The sequence below is a fragment of the Pituophis catenifer genome, unplaced genomic scaffold, assembly GCF_029215685.1.
Source record: "Pituophis catenifer annectens isolate HBS135680 unplaced genomic scaffold, rPitCat1.0.hap2 SCAF_1, whole genome shotgun sequence".
Taxonomy (NCBI): Eukaryota; Metazoa; Chordata; class Lepidosauria; order Squamata; family Colubridae; genus Pituophis; species Pituophis catenifer.
In genome coordinates this window covers 340,450,673-340,467,096 of record NW_027256881.1, presented here as the reverse complement: position 1 = coordinate 340,467,096, position 16,424 = coordinate 340,450,673, and the positions used below count along the sequence as shown (strand labels likewise).

Sequence of the window (16,424 nt, the reverse complement as noted above, 5' to 3'; positions counted from 1 at the left end):
ATGAGTCTTCGGCCCTGAGTCTTCGGAGAGGGGCGGCATACAAATTGAATTAATAAAGAAATAAATAAATTGAATTAATAAATGTGATCCCCTTTTGCGACCGTCTGACAAGCAAAGTCAGTGGGGCAGCCAGGTTCACTTAACAAGCGTGTGACTACTGTAACAACTGCAGTGATTCACTTAAAAAATGCGGCAAGAAAAGTCGTGAAATGGGTCAAAACTCACTTAACAAATTTCTCACTTAAGCAACCGAAATTCTGGGCTCAATTGTGCTCATAAGTCGAGGACTACCTGTACTTATTGAACTGGCTTTGAAGTTCCCATTTCCCCTGCACTCCCCCCCGTTTACATGTTTACATTTTGGCCACTTGGCAACCAGCCTGCATTTATGGCCATTTGCAGTGTTTCCCCAGTCATGTGACCATGATTAATGCTTTAAAAAAATTTTTTAATTTTATTTAATTTTATTTTTTGCCAGAAGCCAGCATTTACTTGTAGTTTTCACCCCCCCCCCAAAAAAGCTCATCAGATACAAATGGGTTGTCTTTAATGACTGCGACGTTCATTTAACAACTGCCGTGTTTGTATAATGGCTGCCGTGTTCACTTAACAACCATTACAAGAAAGGCTATAAAACTGGGCGTGGCCTCCTCACCCACTTAACAACTGCTACGATTTACAGCCATAATTCTGGGTTCAATTGCAGTCGTAAGTCGAGGACTGATGTTAGTGGTAGACCATAGCTCTGTCCTTCTGAACAAGGCTGTGCCTCTTATCAAGAAGCTGCACTTCCCTAAAAACAGCTGTAGATGGCGCTGCATGATGGGCTAATTGAAATTCTCTCTGCATTAAAACCACCTTACAAACAGCTCTTAATAGGAGCCAGTTTATTTCCTCTCCCTCCCTTCGCTGATGACCCTGATACTTCTCTTTCCTTTACCACTTATCCCATCCGAGTTATGTTATGGCTATTTTTGACTCTGCATATATTTCCTGTAGGTTTTTTTCCCCCTTCCCCTCCTCCCTTGATGTGACCTTCTTATATGCTGAGATTGTTACATGAGGCTATGCTGGAGCTTTTTGCTAGCGATCTCTTGTTCGAGAGACCGGGTTTATTTTGACTGAAGGAGTCGGGGCGGTGAACAGCGTCTTAAAATGCAAACATATCCCTTCCCCCATCTCCCCCAGCTCACCCCAATTCCCCATAGAATGAAAGCAGAGGCTGCAAGAGCCCCCTCCGCCGTGATCGTTTCTTTCCCCAACACTCCCTCTGATTAAAAAAACCAGCTCAAACTGGAAGGCCTTGCCCTGTTTTGAGTAGGAGACTTTGCCTTGAGCTTTGGGTGAGGCTGTTAAGCTCACCAGTTCCCATCGCTCTCTGGGCTGGGCAGGTTTGCCATTATTGTCGAAAGGGAGAGCTGGCAACTCTTGCAGAGCTCAGCTGTGAGCTGTCACCAGCACCATAAGTGCTGCAGTCATTCTTTTACCCTTTCCCCATAAGCGTGACAACCGTGGTTGAGCCTCGACAGTCTTTCTTAGACTGGGCATGCCATGCAAATCTCTTTTGAGTTAGTTAAATGCTAAGTTTTACATTAACTGCGTTAAATAGCCTTTAATTTCAGCCAAGAAGCTCACCGATCATCCGGGGGGGGGGGGGGTGAGGGAGGGAGGGAGAGAGAGAGAGATCCTTTTGTAATTCTAAATCAAGGGATCCCTTGTGATGTTGGGCCTTATTACTCCACTTCTGAATGATTGATCATGTGCTATCAAGACAGGGTCAGCCCTTAGTAACCATATTGATAGATTTTTTTTCCCCCAGGATAAGTTGGCTCCAAGCTGTCCCTTCATGTCTCCTGAGGATGAACCCTTCACTATTGTAGTTAAACCTATCCATCATGTTACTGGTCATGCTCTTCTCTTCCATCTTTCTGAGCATCATGGACTCTGAAGGGAGCATCCTGTGTCTCCAGTCCTGGTCCTTCAGATCTTTCCCATGGTAGATCCATTGCTTCCCCAAACTTAAGTCCATCCACTTTGCCGCTGCTTGTCCTATTTCCTAGCATCAGAGCTTTCTCTAGACAGCTGGGTCTTCTTGTCGTGTGTCCAAGCTAGGATAATTTGAGTCCTTGACTTAATGACCGCCATTCAGCCCACAGTTTCTGTCGCTAAGGGAGACAGTTGTTAAGCAAGTTTTGCCCCATTTTACGGCCTTTCTTGCTGCACCTGTTAAGTGAATCAGCGCAGTTGTTCAGTTAGTAACGCGGTTTGTGAAGTGAATCCGGCTTCCCCATTGACGTTGCTTGTCCGAAAGTCATAGGAGGCGATCACATGACACTGCAACCGTCGTAAATACAAGTCAGTTGCCAAGTATCTGAATTTTGATCCGTGCGCCCACGGGGATGCTTGCAACAGTCACAAGTCACTTTTTCCAGTGCCTTCGTCACTTCGAACGGTCACTAAACAAACTGTTGTAAGTTGAGGACTACCTGTATATCTATTTCTTGACTGCCCCAAAGGTACTTTTTTCAGGAGGCAACTGGACTTCCTTGTTTTTTTCTTTTGAAGATGTTTTGCTTCTCATCCAGGAAGCTTTTTCAGCTCTGACTGGATGGTGGGGAATGGAAGGATTTGTATTCTTTGCAGACAGCTGGTCTTTTGCATCCTTTTAGAGGGTCCTTGAAGCAATTGGAGGCTTATCTGTGTCCTCAGAGTCACTGAGTGGTGCTTCTGGTTCTTGTAGTCTGCCATTTTTCCTCTGGAAATCCATTCCTACTCAATTACCAGCTGTCTGCAAGGAATATAAACCCTTCCATTCCCCACTATCCTGTCGGAGCTGAAGAAGTTTCTTGGATGAGAAGCGAGATGTCTTCAAAAGAAAAAACAAGGAAGTCCAGTTGCCTCCTGAAAAAAAAATCACTTTTGGGACAACCATGAGCTGGATGACTGAGAATCTCTACGGACCATTTCTTGGCTGTGCATGGGATTGTAAGGAATCTTCTCCAACCCTCAAGTTCCAAAAGCCTCAGAAACTCTTTCTATCCTGCTTCTCCAGAATCCCAACTTTTGGTCACAGGGCAAACCATTGCAATGGCTAACACTAAACCTCAAGTAGATGTCTCTCGTTCCTTTCATCCAGAGGACAGTTTTCATTTTCAGCTGTCCAGCAGCTGAGGTGTGTTCACCCACAATTCGGCTTCCCTCATGGTCCCTCCAGACACGCTGAGCATTCCTACAAATCTCCCTCAGGCCTTGCCCTGTGGAAGAGAGTGAGAGAAAAAACCTCGCTTCACGTAATCATTGCATCTAGGGGCAGCCCATCTTTTCCTCTGCAGAGGTTTCGGACTTCCAACGTGGCTCAGGCTTTAACCATTGCACAGAGTAGCAAGGAAGCCTGATGCACCCCATTTAGGGAATAGGGTTCGGTTTGCATGTACAATTCCACCTGCAGCAGTCAGACAATAAAGTGTGAAAGTCTTCCGAGATTTCGAGGCCTTCTTGTCTTTTAGGCAAAGTTGAGTCCACGTTGGGGGTCTTGGTCTTGGGTAAGATGTCCTGGCTGGGCCCACTTCCTTCTTGCCACAGAGAGTGACACTGTTCAGTCACTTTTTCCATCCAGGCCTGGTTCATCTTCCAGTTACAATAGCATTTCTCATCCTTGTGAACTTTAAGATGGGTGGACTTCAACTCCCAGAAGTCCCCAGCCAGCAATGAAGGAGCCTCTTCCTCCGTGTGGTTGTAGTGACCTGCATACTTGAAGGTGGCCCTAACAGCCACGAGAAGCAAGTGAGCCAGGGGCCCTTCAAGGCAGCCCTTCTGGGCCTCAGCGGTGGTACCAGCTAAGAAGCTGAGTGGCCAGTGAGAGGAAGGAGCTAGATAGATTACTTCTTTGTTTTCTTCCGAAGGGAAGATGTGGCCAACGGAAAGGGAAGCCTTCACTTATTTTTCCTATGTGAACTTAACATTGTGCATGCATGGATTGGCAAGCTACTGCATGCAAGTTTCCAATTGCTGCAGTGGGCTCCTCCTCCTTTTCCTTTCCTCCTCTTCCTCCTCTTCCTTTCTTCCTCCTCCTCTTTTTTCTTCCTCCTCCTCTCCTTCTCATTTCCTTCTACTCCTCCTTCCTTTTCTTCCCCTCCTCCTCTCCCCTTTTTTCTTCTCTTCTTCTTCCTCCTCCTCCTCCCCTCCTCCTTTTCCTTTCCTCCTTCTCCCTTTCTCTTCCTTTTCTCCCCTCCTCTTCCCTCCTCCTTTTCTCTTTTTCTCCCTCCTCCCCCCTCATTTTCCTTTCCTCCTCCTCCCTTCCTCCTCCCTCTTTTCTCCCCCTCCTCCCCCCAGCTTTTCTCCTCCCCCACCTCCTTTTCTCCTCCTCCCCTCCTCTTCCTTTTCTCTCCCTCCTCCTTTTCTCTTCTTCTCCCTCCTCCTCCCCCTCATATTCCTTTCCTCCCCTCTTCCTCCTTTTCCTTTTCTCCCCTTCCTCCTCCCACCTTTTCTCTCCTCCCCCTCCCCAACACATTTTTTTCAGTCTACGACTCTCCCTTGCCTGGCCTGGAGCAAAGGGAACTGAGCCAAACCATCCAGCCATCTGTGCTGGGTTTCGGGAAGGCTCGTTGCGCCCCCTCACCCGGAGCCCCTTGGGTGGCACAAACTGCAATAATGAAAGGTGTGTCGAGTGGAAACAAAGGTGGAGATCAAAGTCCTCTCCCCAGCCAAATAGATGTGTGGGAAGCTTCTGACGCCACAAGCAAGAGCTAGCAACAGTTTTCTTCCCTACGTGGTAAATATTTGGCCAGTTCGCTAGCCAGAGATCAAATCTAATATTTTCTCAAAGCTTTAATTGCCCTGGAGAAAATCGGATGCTGTTTTTTCGATGAAGTCCTGGTGACCCCTTGCAACGATGGCACATCTTTAAAAAAAAAAAAAAACATTTCCAGTCTAAAACATAATTGTGCTTCCCTGGTTACTATTTAAAGTCATTTATGCATAGCCAGTAAAAATTTAACCGAGAAAGGAGAGGCCAGAACCTGTCTGTGAAGAGTAGCAAAGTAAGCACTAATAGCTTTTAAATGAAGAGGTGTGTCTGAGAGAGTCAACCTGATTTTAGATACGTTGGGAAATACTTAAATATAGAAAAGAACACTAGGCTAAGTGGGGAACTAAGCAGATAAACAGGTACCAGGTAAGTATCCTGTAATTCTAGATGAGAGTCCTTGGCTCAGTAGTAGAGTTTTTGTTTTGGATTCTGGTTCATATCCTGACATCTTTGGTTATAGAATCAACTGACGAAAGGACCCTTTGCTGCTGAAGGCTTAGGAACAGATCAAGTTGATCTGATGTATTGGAAAAAAGTGCATTGGCTGAACCCGGCTGACTGATCATAGTGCAGCTGCTTGTGTTCATTAAGACAGGGGTCTCCAACCTTGGCAACTTTAAGACTTGTGGACTTCAACTCCCAGAATTCCTCAGCCAGCTTTGCTCAGCCAGTTTTGCTGGCCGAGGAGTTCTGGGAGTTGAAGTCCACAAGTCTTCAAAGTTGCCAAGGTTGGAGACCCCTGCATTAAGAGATCAGTAACAGCAGGCAGTCATTCAAACTTCTCTCATAGAATCACAGGGCTGGAAGGAACCTTGGAAGTCTTCTACTCCAACTCCCTGCCCGAGACAGGAGTCCTCATTCCACCCTGGACAAATAGTTGTCCCGTCTCTTCTTGAAAACCTCCAGCAATGACGCACCCACCACTCCAGGAGGCAAATTTTCCCACTCATTCATTCTTCTCACTGTCAGAAAATTTCTCCTTAATTTTACGTTGGATCTCCCTTTAATCATCTTCCACCCATTACTTCTCGTCCTGCCTTCGGATGCTTGGAGAATAAGTCAATCTTTTCTTTAAGAACCTTCTCTGTGGGGGCACCTGCTATCTGGAATGAGCTCCCCCCAGAGATACGGAGGATCCCGGATTTACACACCTTCTGCGTAAAGGTCCCTCAAGACCTTTTTATTCCAACAGGCTGGCCTGGCCTAACCTCCCTTTTTAATTATAAATTTTAAATTTGTCTAAAATTTTAGGGTTGTTTTAATCTGTTCTGGGCCAAATTTATTTAATTAGGTTTTTATACTATTTTTAAATTTTGTAATTCTGTGTGTTTTATCTCTTGGCTGTTCACCGCCCTGAGTCCCTCGGGAGTAGGACGATATATAAATCTAATAATTAATTAATTAATTAATTAATTAATTAATTAATTAATTAACTGTGACAGTACTAGAAGACAGCTATCCTGTCACCCCTACACCTTCTCTTCTGTAGGCTAAACATACCTACCTAGTTCCCTTAGCCATTCACGGTACGATTTAGCCTCCAGACCCCTTATTATTATTGCTGCTGTTCTTCTCTGCACTCTTTTTAGGGCAGTGGTGGCAAACCTTTTACTCACCGAGTGCCGAACAGATACGGTGCTTCACACGCTTTGCGCACGCATGTGCTATCAGCGCTAATGTGCAGCTCCTCCCTGTGTGCTCCACGTGCAATCACACCATCTGTGCGTGCACGTGGTTTGCACGCACGCAATGCACACACGAACGCCATCTATGCATGCACGCGCTGCGCACAAGTACTTTTGCGCACATGGGCAAACATGCGCATGCACAGGAGAGCTCCAAAGACCGGCTGGGTCCCCAGAATTGCTTGCATTCGCACTGGAGGCCCAAACACTAGCTGGGGCGCGCGCAACACCTCGCGTGCCCGGAAAGATGGCATGCGTGCCATAGGTTCGCCATCACAGTTCTAAGGTCTCAGCAACTTCTCTCCTTTAAAAAGCAATCAGAAATCTTTGTTGGGGACCCCAAAGAGGCTTAGCTTCTATTCAGATGTATGGACTTCTGCTCTCAATATCCCGCAGGCAGCATGGCCCTCAGGGAGAATTTAGTGCGAACACACAGCGTGTTCATCAGACTCAAAAATGCATTTGCCTCTAGTGAGTTAGGAAACTGAAGCAATCGAGCATGGACGTTTTCCACAAGATAAACACCTTACTTACTGAGCAAGAATGCATGACTTCCTGGACAGAAAGCTTGTGACAGCTAAGAGCCAATGGTGGCCTCGCACAGCACTTAAGCCACTTGTTTATTTTGTCCCCATCACCACCCGCGGTCAAGCCTCTTTTGCAAACAGTTGAAGTGCTGCAGGAAAAAAATAGAAAAGAAGGGAGCTAATGGAATGAGCAGGCATTTACTAGCTGGCCCTCTGAACCACTTTGGGCCTGCTGGGGGAGAAAAGCATATTTTCTTCTTTTCTTGGTTCTGCAAGGCAAGTTTAAAGCAGCGGTATTTTAATTAACCCAGGTCTGCCAAGTGCCCCAGCTGGCTTCATCCCCTCTCTGCGTACCTCCAGAATCTTGAAAACTCAGAAGAGGCATTTCATTCTTTGTCAGGGTGGTCAAGAACCAATATAAGCAGTTTAATGGCTGAGTGATAGTCGTTGGCTCAGATGGCTTGGTCAAGGGATTAAGTGGACTCAGAATAACAGATTAACAGAGTTGGAAGAGACCTTGGAGGTCTTCTAGTCCAACCCTCTCCTCAGGCAGGAAACATACCATTTCAGACAAATGGCTATCCAATCTCTTCTTAAAAGCCTCCAGTGATGGAGCACCCACAACTTCTGGAGGCAAGCTGTTCCACTGGTTAATTGTTCTCCGTAGTTCTAGGTTGCTTCTCTCCTTGATTACTTTCCATCCATTCTTTTTTGTCCTGCCTTCTGGTGCTTTGGAAAATAGGTTGACCCCCCTCTTCTTCGTGGCAGCCCCTCAAATATCGGAAGACCTCTGTCATGTCACCCCTAGTCTTTTGGTGATTCCTCATCCGAGGAGAGCCCCCATATTCAGGAGGAATGTACCACCAAATACCACTTGTTGAAGAAACAGCCCCTGGGGAGACTGGTTGGGTCCAGCAGGTGCTTTTTAAAAGAAAGAGTTGTGTTTTGGGGTGGGAACAGCTAAGGTTCTTGAAGCATATGTCATTATCTCTTCTTCCCCCCACCCAAAAGTTTTGAAATGGTCTTGGAACCTTTTTAAGCTCATTCCTGTTGGATGATGCTCCTGTATATTGAGCCGCCCTCCCCAATAATGGTACCCATCAGATATGTTCCAACTACGTCTCCCAGAATTCCAAGCTTAGCCACTCTTTCATGTTCCTTGTGGGGGAGGGAGCGAGAGGACTTTGAGCCCCCCCCCCCTTTTACCAGTTGTTTGTGCCTCGGTTTCCAGCTGAATCCAGTTCCCACTCTGTTTTTCTTCCTTTCCAGGAATGCTTGAATACGACCCAGCCAAGAGGTTTTCAATACAACAGATAAGGCACCACAAGTGAGTGCTCATTTATGTGGTTTTTCTTTTTCCCCTCTTTCCCCCCTCCCTCCCCAATTCTTCTGTTTGATGTTGTGAAGCTCTGTGTGTCATGTCTCTGTTCATTTGCCACTTTGGGGAAGGGAACAAAATGCAAGCAACTCTTCCCTTCCCACTCCATTAAAACAAAAGCAGTTGACGGTTAGTAAACGAGTCTAATTTTTAAAATTGATGTCCCGTTGCATTTTGCTTCTTGGAAAAGCCTCTGAGGGGTTGGTCTTTCACTCTTGATCGATAAGCATATACAGCTACATTGATAAACAGATCCTGACAGCTGTTTATCTGTTTATACAGCTCCTACATCAGGGGTCTCCACTCTCCAACCTTGGCAACTTTAAGACTTGTGGACTTCAACTCCCAGAGTTCCTCAGCCGGCAAAGCTGGCTGAGGAATTCTGGGAATTAAAGTCCACAAGTCTTAAAATTGGCAAGGTTGGAGACCCCTGTCCTACATTGATAAGCAGTTCCTGGCAGATAGTCCTTGACTTAGGACTATAATTTGAGCCAACATTTCTGTTGCTCAGTGAGTTTTGCGACCTTTTTTACCTCAGATGTTAAGAGAATCACTGCCGTTGATAAGTTAGTAACCCGGTTATTAAGTGAATCTGGCTTCCTCATTGACTTTGCTGGTCAGAAGGTTGCAGAAGGTGATCCCATGACCCCCGGGATTCTGCAACCTTTATAAATACATGCTAGTTGCCAAGTTTATACTAAGAACTATGCATGTCATATGCAAACTGATGTTTATTGTCATCGTTTATGAAGCTCCAATTAAACTGTGTGGTCCCAATTCAGTGGATTTTCTGTATCTGTCCTCGACTTAGTCTCAAGAACGCTTCCAAGGTTGTGAATGCAGACAGTTTGGGGTGTTTCTGAAAAAAAACAAATATGTGGTTTAAGCCAGGGGTCTCCAGCCTTGGCAACTTTAAGACTAGCAAGGCTGGCTGAGGAACTCTGGGAGTTGAAGTCCACAAGTCTTAAAGTTGCCAAGGTTGGAGACCCCTGGTTTAAGTTGCTTCTTCTAACCATAGAGGAGAAAAATAAATCTTTATTGTTTGTCTGTGCTTACTTGTCCTGAATTACAATTAGTTCCTCTCTGTTTCCCTCCGTCTCGTCATCTTGTCTTCCCCCCGAAGATCCACAGGCAAATGTTTTGCCTAGAGTATCAAAATCAATATCACTCTGCAGGGTTCCACTTTCATCCAAACCTATTTTTAACTCTTCCAACATGTAGAACCAGAAGACCAATATTTAAAATAGAGCAACAAATTCCTGTGTTTTGACTCTTACTGCCCAGCTCATCTTAGCCTTTTGACCGGGCTGTGTATAATTAGTTGAGAATGACTGTTAATAACTCTTTTTAAAAACAAAAACAAAAATTGATTGGTTTAAAAATCAATTTCAGGGTTATTTTTTAATGATTTGGCTTTTTTGAAATTGAAGTGCTTTGTAAAGGAGGTATTGTAGCTCTCTAGTGGATGCTTATTTTGTCCTCAGAAGGTATGAGTTTCAGGTCTCACTGAGAAGACAATAGAAATAATTCTTGGAGCTGCTGCCTGCTAGTGTAGGTAGAGCTGGCCTAGGTGGAAATCGGCCAGGTATTCACATTGCAGGAAGCAAGGAAATTTAACTTGGGCTTAGCAGTCACGCCTAACTATTGTGGTTTGTAAAGTCTGCTTTATAACTTAGCTCTCTGCAGTGCTTCTGATTCGAAGGGGTATGGACAGAGACATGCTTGTAGCATCTGTAGACCCCTCTTTAAACCAAGTTTGTCTTCCGGGACCAATCAACAGCCATTCCCGTGGGCACCACACACAATCCCAGGAAAAAAACCCGCAACTTCTTTAAGGAGTTGCCAACTAGTGTTACTATACACAAACCTGAATCACTGCACAAACCTATTACGGTATGAATGACCCAGGACACAGTGGCTGGTTTTCAAATGCTGAGCTGGGACAAATTTTAACTTCGATGAGCCCATTTGCTTTGTTAACATCATAGATGAAATAACTGCTTGACTCATACAGGTGCAGGAGTCCTCTACTTACAACCATTCATTTAGTGACTGTTGGAAGTGCGGGGAGGGCGTGGTCAGCGTCACGGTGGAATAACGCGAACTTCGGAGCTCCAGGGTGAGCTCAGATATTTCAGCTGATATGGGGGTCCACAGTGGACCATAACGGTGAAGAAAGTGGAAGTGACGGGCACTGATAAAAGTGACTTGCAACTGGTCCATGCACTTATAACCTCTGCTGCATCCCCACAGTCACATGATCAGAATCCAGGTGCGTGGCCATCAGCAGGTATTTACGATGGTTGCAGCGTCCCAGGGTCATGTGATCGCCATTTACGACCTTCCCAGCTGGCTTCCTTACAAGCAAAATCAATGGGGGGCAGGAGAGAGAAACCAGTTTCACTTAATGACCATATGATTTGCTTCAGTGATTCGCTTAACAACCATGGCAAAAAAAAAAAGTCATAAAATTGGACAAAGTCACTCGGGTGAAATCTTACCTTCCTTACCGGTTTGGAAGCACATGCACTGTGTGTATACTGACTCCGCTCGCGTGCACAAGTCACATGCGTGTGCAGACCTGTGCATGCACAAAACCTGCGTGTGCGCAGAAGGTTAAAACCAGGAAGTAATGACACCCGTGTGGGTGGGTGGAGCTTTGCTCCGCCATCGCTACCGGATCGTCGAACCACCAGACAAGATCGCTACCGGACCGGGCGATCCGGACTGATCCGGGAGCATTTCACCCCTGAAGTCGCTTAACGACCGCCTTGCTTGGCAACTGAAATTCTGGTCCTGATTGTGGGTGTAAGTTGTGGACTACTTATAATGAAATGCTGAATGAATCCTACGTGTTTGGATTCACACAACACAGGTAGTCTTTGATTTACGACTGAGAATAGGGTGCCATTTATTCCTCTCTGTGTTATCTGTTCCACCAAGAAGTGTGATGTTGTATTGTTGTGGACAGTGAAGGCTGCTGGCTCAGTTACCTTGGGGAGACGCAACAACTTGAAAACCAGTCTGTGTGAACCTCAACTTCTCAGCGGAGCCTTACTGACCAGTCCCTGAGAATAGATGGGGGAAAAATGACTTTCTTTTTGCCATTAACCAACAATAGAGTTTGGGCGGGTCTTCACGCAAGTCCAGCGAGGCCATTGTGAATGTACTTGGAGAAAACAAGGGGCCCATTGAACATTTTGCACAAGTCAGTCGGCTGGGGAATTCTGGGAGTTGAAGTCCACCCCATCATAAAGTGGCCAAGGTTAAGGATTACACTGGCCTGCAGAAAACCAGTGAAACGTCCCTGGTCCCAAAGCACTAAAACCTTGGTTTCCTTTAGCTGGTTTCGGAAAAAGCACCCTCAGTGTGAGCCTCCCATCGCCATCCCGCCCAGCCCGGAGACGAAGGATCGGTGGAGGAGCATGACGGTGGTGCCTTACTTGGAAGACCTCCATGGTTACAACGAGGAGGAGGACGACGACTTAAGGGATGACTACCTGGAGGACGAGATCATTTACACTCAGGACTTCACCATGCCAGGTAAGGAAGGCAGCTGGGGCTGGAAGCAAACAGGGACGGTGGCCCAGAGGAGCCTAAGTGGAGCAGAGCGAGCTTGGTGATTTCTCTAGTTTTGCAGCCTTTTGGGGGCTGATGGGTTCTTCTTGGGATTCCCCTGAGACTTTGTGTGCAGCTGTATCAGCCTGCTCAGGCTCCGTTTTAAAAAGGAGGCTGTAGATCTGTCTCCGCCTTAAGTGCAGGTAGTCCTTGACTTACAACCGTTCATTTAGCGACCGTTCAGAGTTACCAGGTCACTGAAAACAGTGACTTATGAACAGTCCTCACAGTTAGGACTGTCACATGATCAAAATTCGGGTGCTTAGCCACCAGCATGTATTTACAACAGTTGCACATGACATCCTAGGTCGTGTGACAGCCAGTCGGGACCTTCCCTGCTTACTTCCGACAAGCAAAGTCATTGTGGGAAGCGGGATTCAGCTAACGACCACATGAGTCACTTAAGAACCAGAATGACTCGCTTAAGGACCGTGGCAAAAAGAGGCTGTAAGAAGGTCTGGCTCACTTAACTGTTTTGCACAGCAATGGAAATTCTGGTCCCAGTTGTCATAAGTCAAGCAGTCCTTATACAGGTAGTCCTCGACTTACCACCACAATTGAGTCCAAAATTTCTGTTGTTAAGCGAGACATTGTTAAATGGGTTTTGTTCCGCTTTATGACTTTTCCTGCCACAGTTGTTAAGTGAATTACTGCAGTTGATAAGTTACTAACAGGATTGTTAAGCGAATGCGGTTTCCCCATTGACTTTGCTCGTCAGAAGGTCGCAAAAGGGGATCACATGACCCCAGGTCACAGCCAACGGTCATAAGTATGAACCGGTTGCCAAGCATCTGAATTTCGATCACGTGATCATGGGGATGCTGCAAAGGTTGCATCTGTGAACAACGGTCATGGGTCACATTTTTTCAATGCCATTGTAATTTTGAACCGTCACTAAACGAACTGTTGTAAGTCGAGGGCTACCTGTGGCTTTCTCTCAAAATCAGCCAGGAGGGCTTGCTTACAGCTGCAGAGATAGTCATCTTGGCGTTTGGGGAACCCAGCTGTCCATTTAGGATATAAGGGGGCTGGGGTGGCCAGAAGAAATCAGAGGAAGCCACTTCTGGATCGGGCCCTCCTCTGCGTGTCCTTTCCCTCTTTTCAACAGGATGGCAAGAAAAGGAAGCCCCCCCCCCCTTTAAATAAAATGCACAGGGGTAAGAATGAGTTCCTTTATATCTCTGTCCGTTTGGCATAGATGCTGAGGGGTGCGTTGCTTGGGAATTTTGAAAGAACCAAAAGCGGTTCCAGATCCGTATTTTAACCGGCTCCTTCGTTCGCTCGAGACCTTGGCGTTGAATGCTCCGGCAATCCAGTCTGAATTGATGGTGCTTTTTTTTTGCCTTGAACTTGGGGTCTGTTTATGCAGAAGCCTTTCTCCGCAGAAGGAGGGACTATCTGGTAATGCCTAAGTCAACAGGAAGATAGATTTGGTTGGGCGTTAGGAAAGCCAGGCTGGAAGCGCAGACAGAGGAGAAACCGCCCTCCCTCGGTTGAAAGGATTTTAGCTTAGGCAGCCTTTGGGTGACAGACCTTATTATTGCTGGATTCTGTCTCAGATGGCGATGACTAGGGCAGGTTGGATTTGGACGGGGCTTCCACCTGGTTTCATTCAGAGGTGTCTGGTGTGTGCAGCTCCAGGCCTGCACGAGACAAGAGGAATTCTCCAATTTGCCATATCCACCCATTTGGGAGGACGTGAGGTTAGAGAGAGGCTGCAAAGATTCTTGTGTTGCTTTATTTCTTTGTTATTTCCCCCCACGGATTTTGGAAGCTCTTTTTTCCTCCACCCTTTCTGAAGTTTATTTTGGAAGCCAAGCTCCTAAAATAGCTGGGTTCGCACTGCATTCAGGAGATTTTCGATTTTCCCATTAAGGTTACGTTTCCATCCCACTGTAAATTGCTTCTGTTGCTGGCCACAATTGCTAATGGCAGCCAAGCTCTTATTTGAGAGGGGTTGGGGGGGGGGGAGAGAGAGAGAAGTGGTGGGGGGGGGGAGTTGGGAAGAAAATGCTTCCCAACTCCCCCCCCCCGCAAGGGAAGGGGGAGAACTCTAAACATGAAATTAGCAGTGCAAGTAGGAAGAGAAGATCTTACTTGACTTTGAGCATTTCAAAATGCGTTTTGACACCTGTGTTGTGTGGTTTAAATGGTCTAATAGTGCCTAATGTGTGTTCTGTACCTTAACATAAAATACTTATAACAATCCAGGTCTTTGTTTTAAAAAAAAAAAAACAGTGGGCAGAATTATGCACTTACGGTACCTTTTGGGTGACATAATAATTGGATCTGAAAAATGTCAACTGTTATATCAAGATTTCCCAACCTTGGCAACTTTCAGATGCGTGGACTTCAATTCCCAGAATTCCCCAGCCAGCCATTGCCATCGTTTGGTGTAACACACTTTTAACTACCATGGGACGGATGAAGGGCTAAGCAGAACGTCTTACGGATTCTGCTTTTGGATGTTACTAATGTTAAAGGAGACACCTGGAGGGTTCACCAAGCTTAACTCCATTAAAGTCACGGGTTCAAAGATCTGTGTGAGTGTTATTAAAGATCATGAGCCAGCAGTGTGAAGCAGCTGCAAAAAAGTCTAACACGATTGTAATCCCAATTATAGAATCATGGTGATCAAATCACAAGAACAAAATATTCATGGCTGTATTAGAAAACTGCCCATAATTTGAAAGATTATCCTTTAAGCCAGTGTTTCCCAATCTTCACAGCTTGAAGATGCGTGGACTTCAACTCCCAGAATTCCCCAGCCAGCCATTGCCATTGCCATTCTTTGGCATAACACACTTTTAACTACCATGGGACAGATGAAGGGCTAAGCAGAACATTGACTTGCAAGCACACACCTTCATCATTTTCACCCTTACCTTCTTACTCCTGATACATTGTTTGGCATTGCTCACAACAAGAGTGGGCACCACCTCTACAAACCTGCTTTTAAAAACAATTCCCCCCCCCTCTGTCAAAAGCCCTGAAGACCATGTCCTTCCCTTAGATTTCCACGCAGACCCCCTTCCTGCCTCTCATTACACACACACACCCAGATAATATATGAACACACACAAATCCAGAAAGGAGTGCCAAATCCAGAAAGGAGTGGCCTAGTAGTTAAGGCACCAGGCTACAAAGCGAGAGATGGTGAGTTCTAGTCCTGCCTTAGAGGTAAAAACTAGCTGGGTGATTTCGGGCCAGTCACCAGAAGACAGGAGGCTTTTAGTTCCACCTTAGGCTTGAAAGCCGCTGGGTGACTTCGGGCCAATCACCAGGAGATGGTGAGTTCTAGTCCCACCTTAGGCATGAAAGCTGGCTAGGTGACTTTGGGCCAGTCACTGGGAGATGGTGAGTTCTAGTCCCACCTTAGGCATGAAAGCTGGCTAGGTGACTTTGGGCCAGTCACAGGGAGATGGTGAGTTCTAGTCCTGCCTTAGGCATGAAAATGGCTGGGTGACTTTGGGCCAGTCACTGGGAGATGGTGAGTTCTAGTCCCGCCTTAGGCATGAAAGCTGGCTAGGTTACTTTGAGCCAATCACAGGGAGATGGTGAGTTCTAGTCCCGCCTTAGGCATGAAAATGGCTGGGTGACTTTGGGCCAGTCACAGGGAGATGGTGAGTTCTAGTCCCGCCTTAGGCATGAAAGCTGGCTAGGTTACTTTGAGCCAATCACAGGGAGATGGTGAGTTCTAGTCCCGCCTTAGGCATGAAAACTGGCTGGGTGACTTTGGACCACTCGGCCCAACTCACCTCACAGGGTTGTTGTGGGGGGAAATAGGAGGAAAGTATGTTGGATATGCCAGTTATTTGTGAAAAAAATAAAGCTGGGATGCAAAAACAAACGGGGTGCCTCATGTGGGGGGGGGCCCAGCCAGCCCTGTCTTAAGCAGGAGCGTTGAGTCTGCCTCTGTCTCCTTTTCCCTTTTCCCTGCTGATGGCTCCCCTGTTGCCTTTTCCCAGGTGAAGGCGAGGCAGGGCTTAGAGAGGAGGAGGAGGACAGCACAGAGCAGGAAGGATTGCTTGCATTCCTGTTCGGAGACTGCGACCAGCTGCCCGGCGTGGAGGAAGGAAGGAGTGAGAAGCTTAGCTTAGATGCCCCGAGAGGGCACAAAGAGCAGGACGAATCCAGGACGGCTTGTTTCTCTTCCAACTGAGGGGTGGGAGGTGGGGGGCGCACGGCCAAGCCTACCTACCTTGGGCTGTTTTCTTGTGATGGGGTATCTGTACCACGGCCTTTGGTGGCACAGGAAGGGGCCCATCCAGCCCCCTGCTTAATAGGGATGCTTTTGACACTGGGAGTTTATCAAAGCAGCCTCCCTCACGTGTTGTGGCCTCCCAAGTCTTCCTGAACCCCAGTTATGCCTCACCATTCCCTTGCATCTGCCTGGTCATTCTTTGATC

General features: G+C 46.7%; 1 protein-coding gene across 4 annotated transcripts in view; it reads left to right on the top strand.

The window, feature by feature from the left end:
• The window catches only part of STK11 (serine/threonine kinase 11), a 98,572-nt gene that overhangs the window by 53,034 nt on the left and 29,114 nt on the right, over nucleotides 1–16,424 (top strand). Inside the window, exons 7-9 of one of the 4 annotated variants that reach the window (XM_070944392.1) lie at nucleotides 8,289–8,346; nucleotides 11,741–11,940; nucleotides 15,984–16,192. In XM_070944392.1, the coding sequence (XP_070800493.1) occupies nucleotides 8,289–8,346; nucleotides 11,741–11,940; nucleotides 15,984–16,177 (452 nt within the window). In that variant the 3' untranslated portion in view covers nucleotides 16,178–16,192. Of the gene's footprint in view, nucleotides 1–8,288; nucleotides 8,347–11,740; nucleotides 11,941–13,213; nucleotides 13,335–14,356; nucleotides 14,538–15,983; nucleotides 16,193–16,424 lie in introns of those variants that run through there. The other 3 variants (XM_070944398.1, XM_070944405.1, XM_070944383.1) reach the window with 3 other exon arrangements.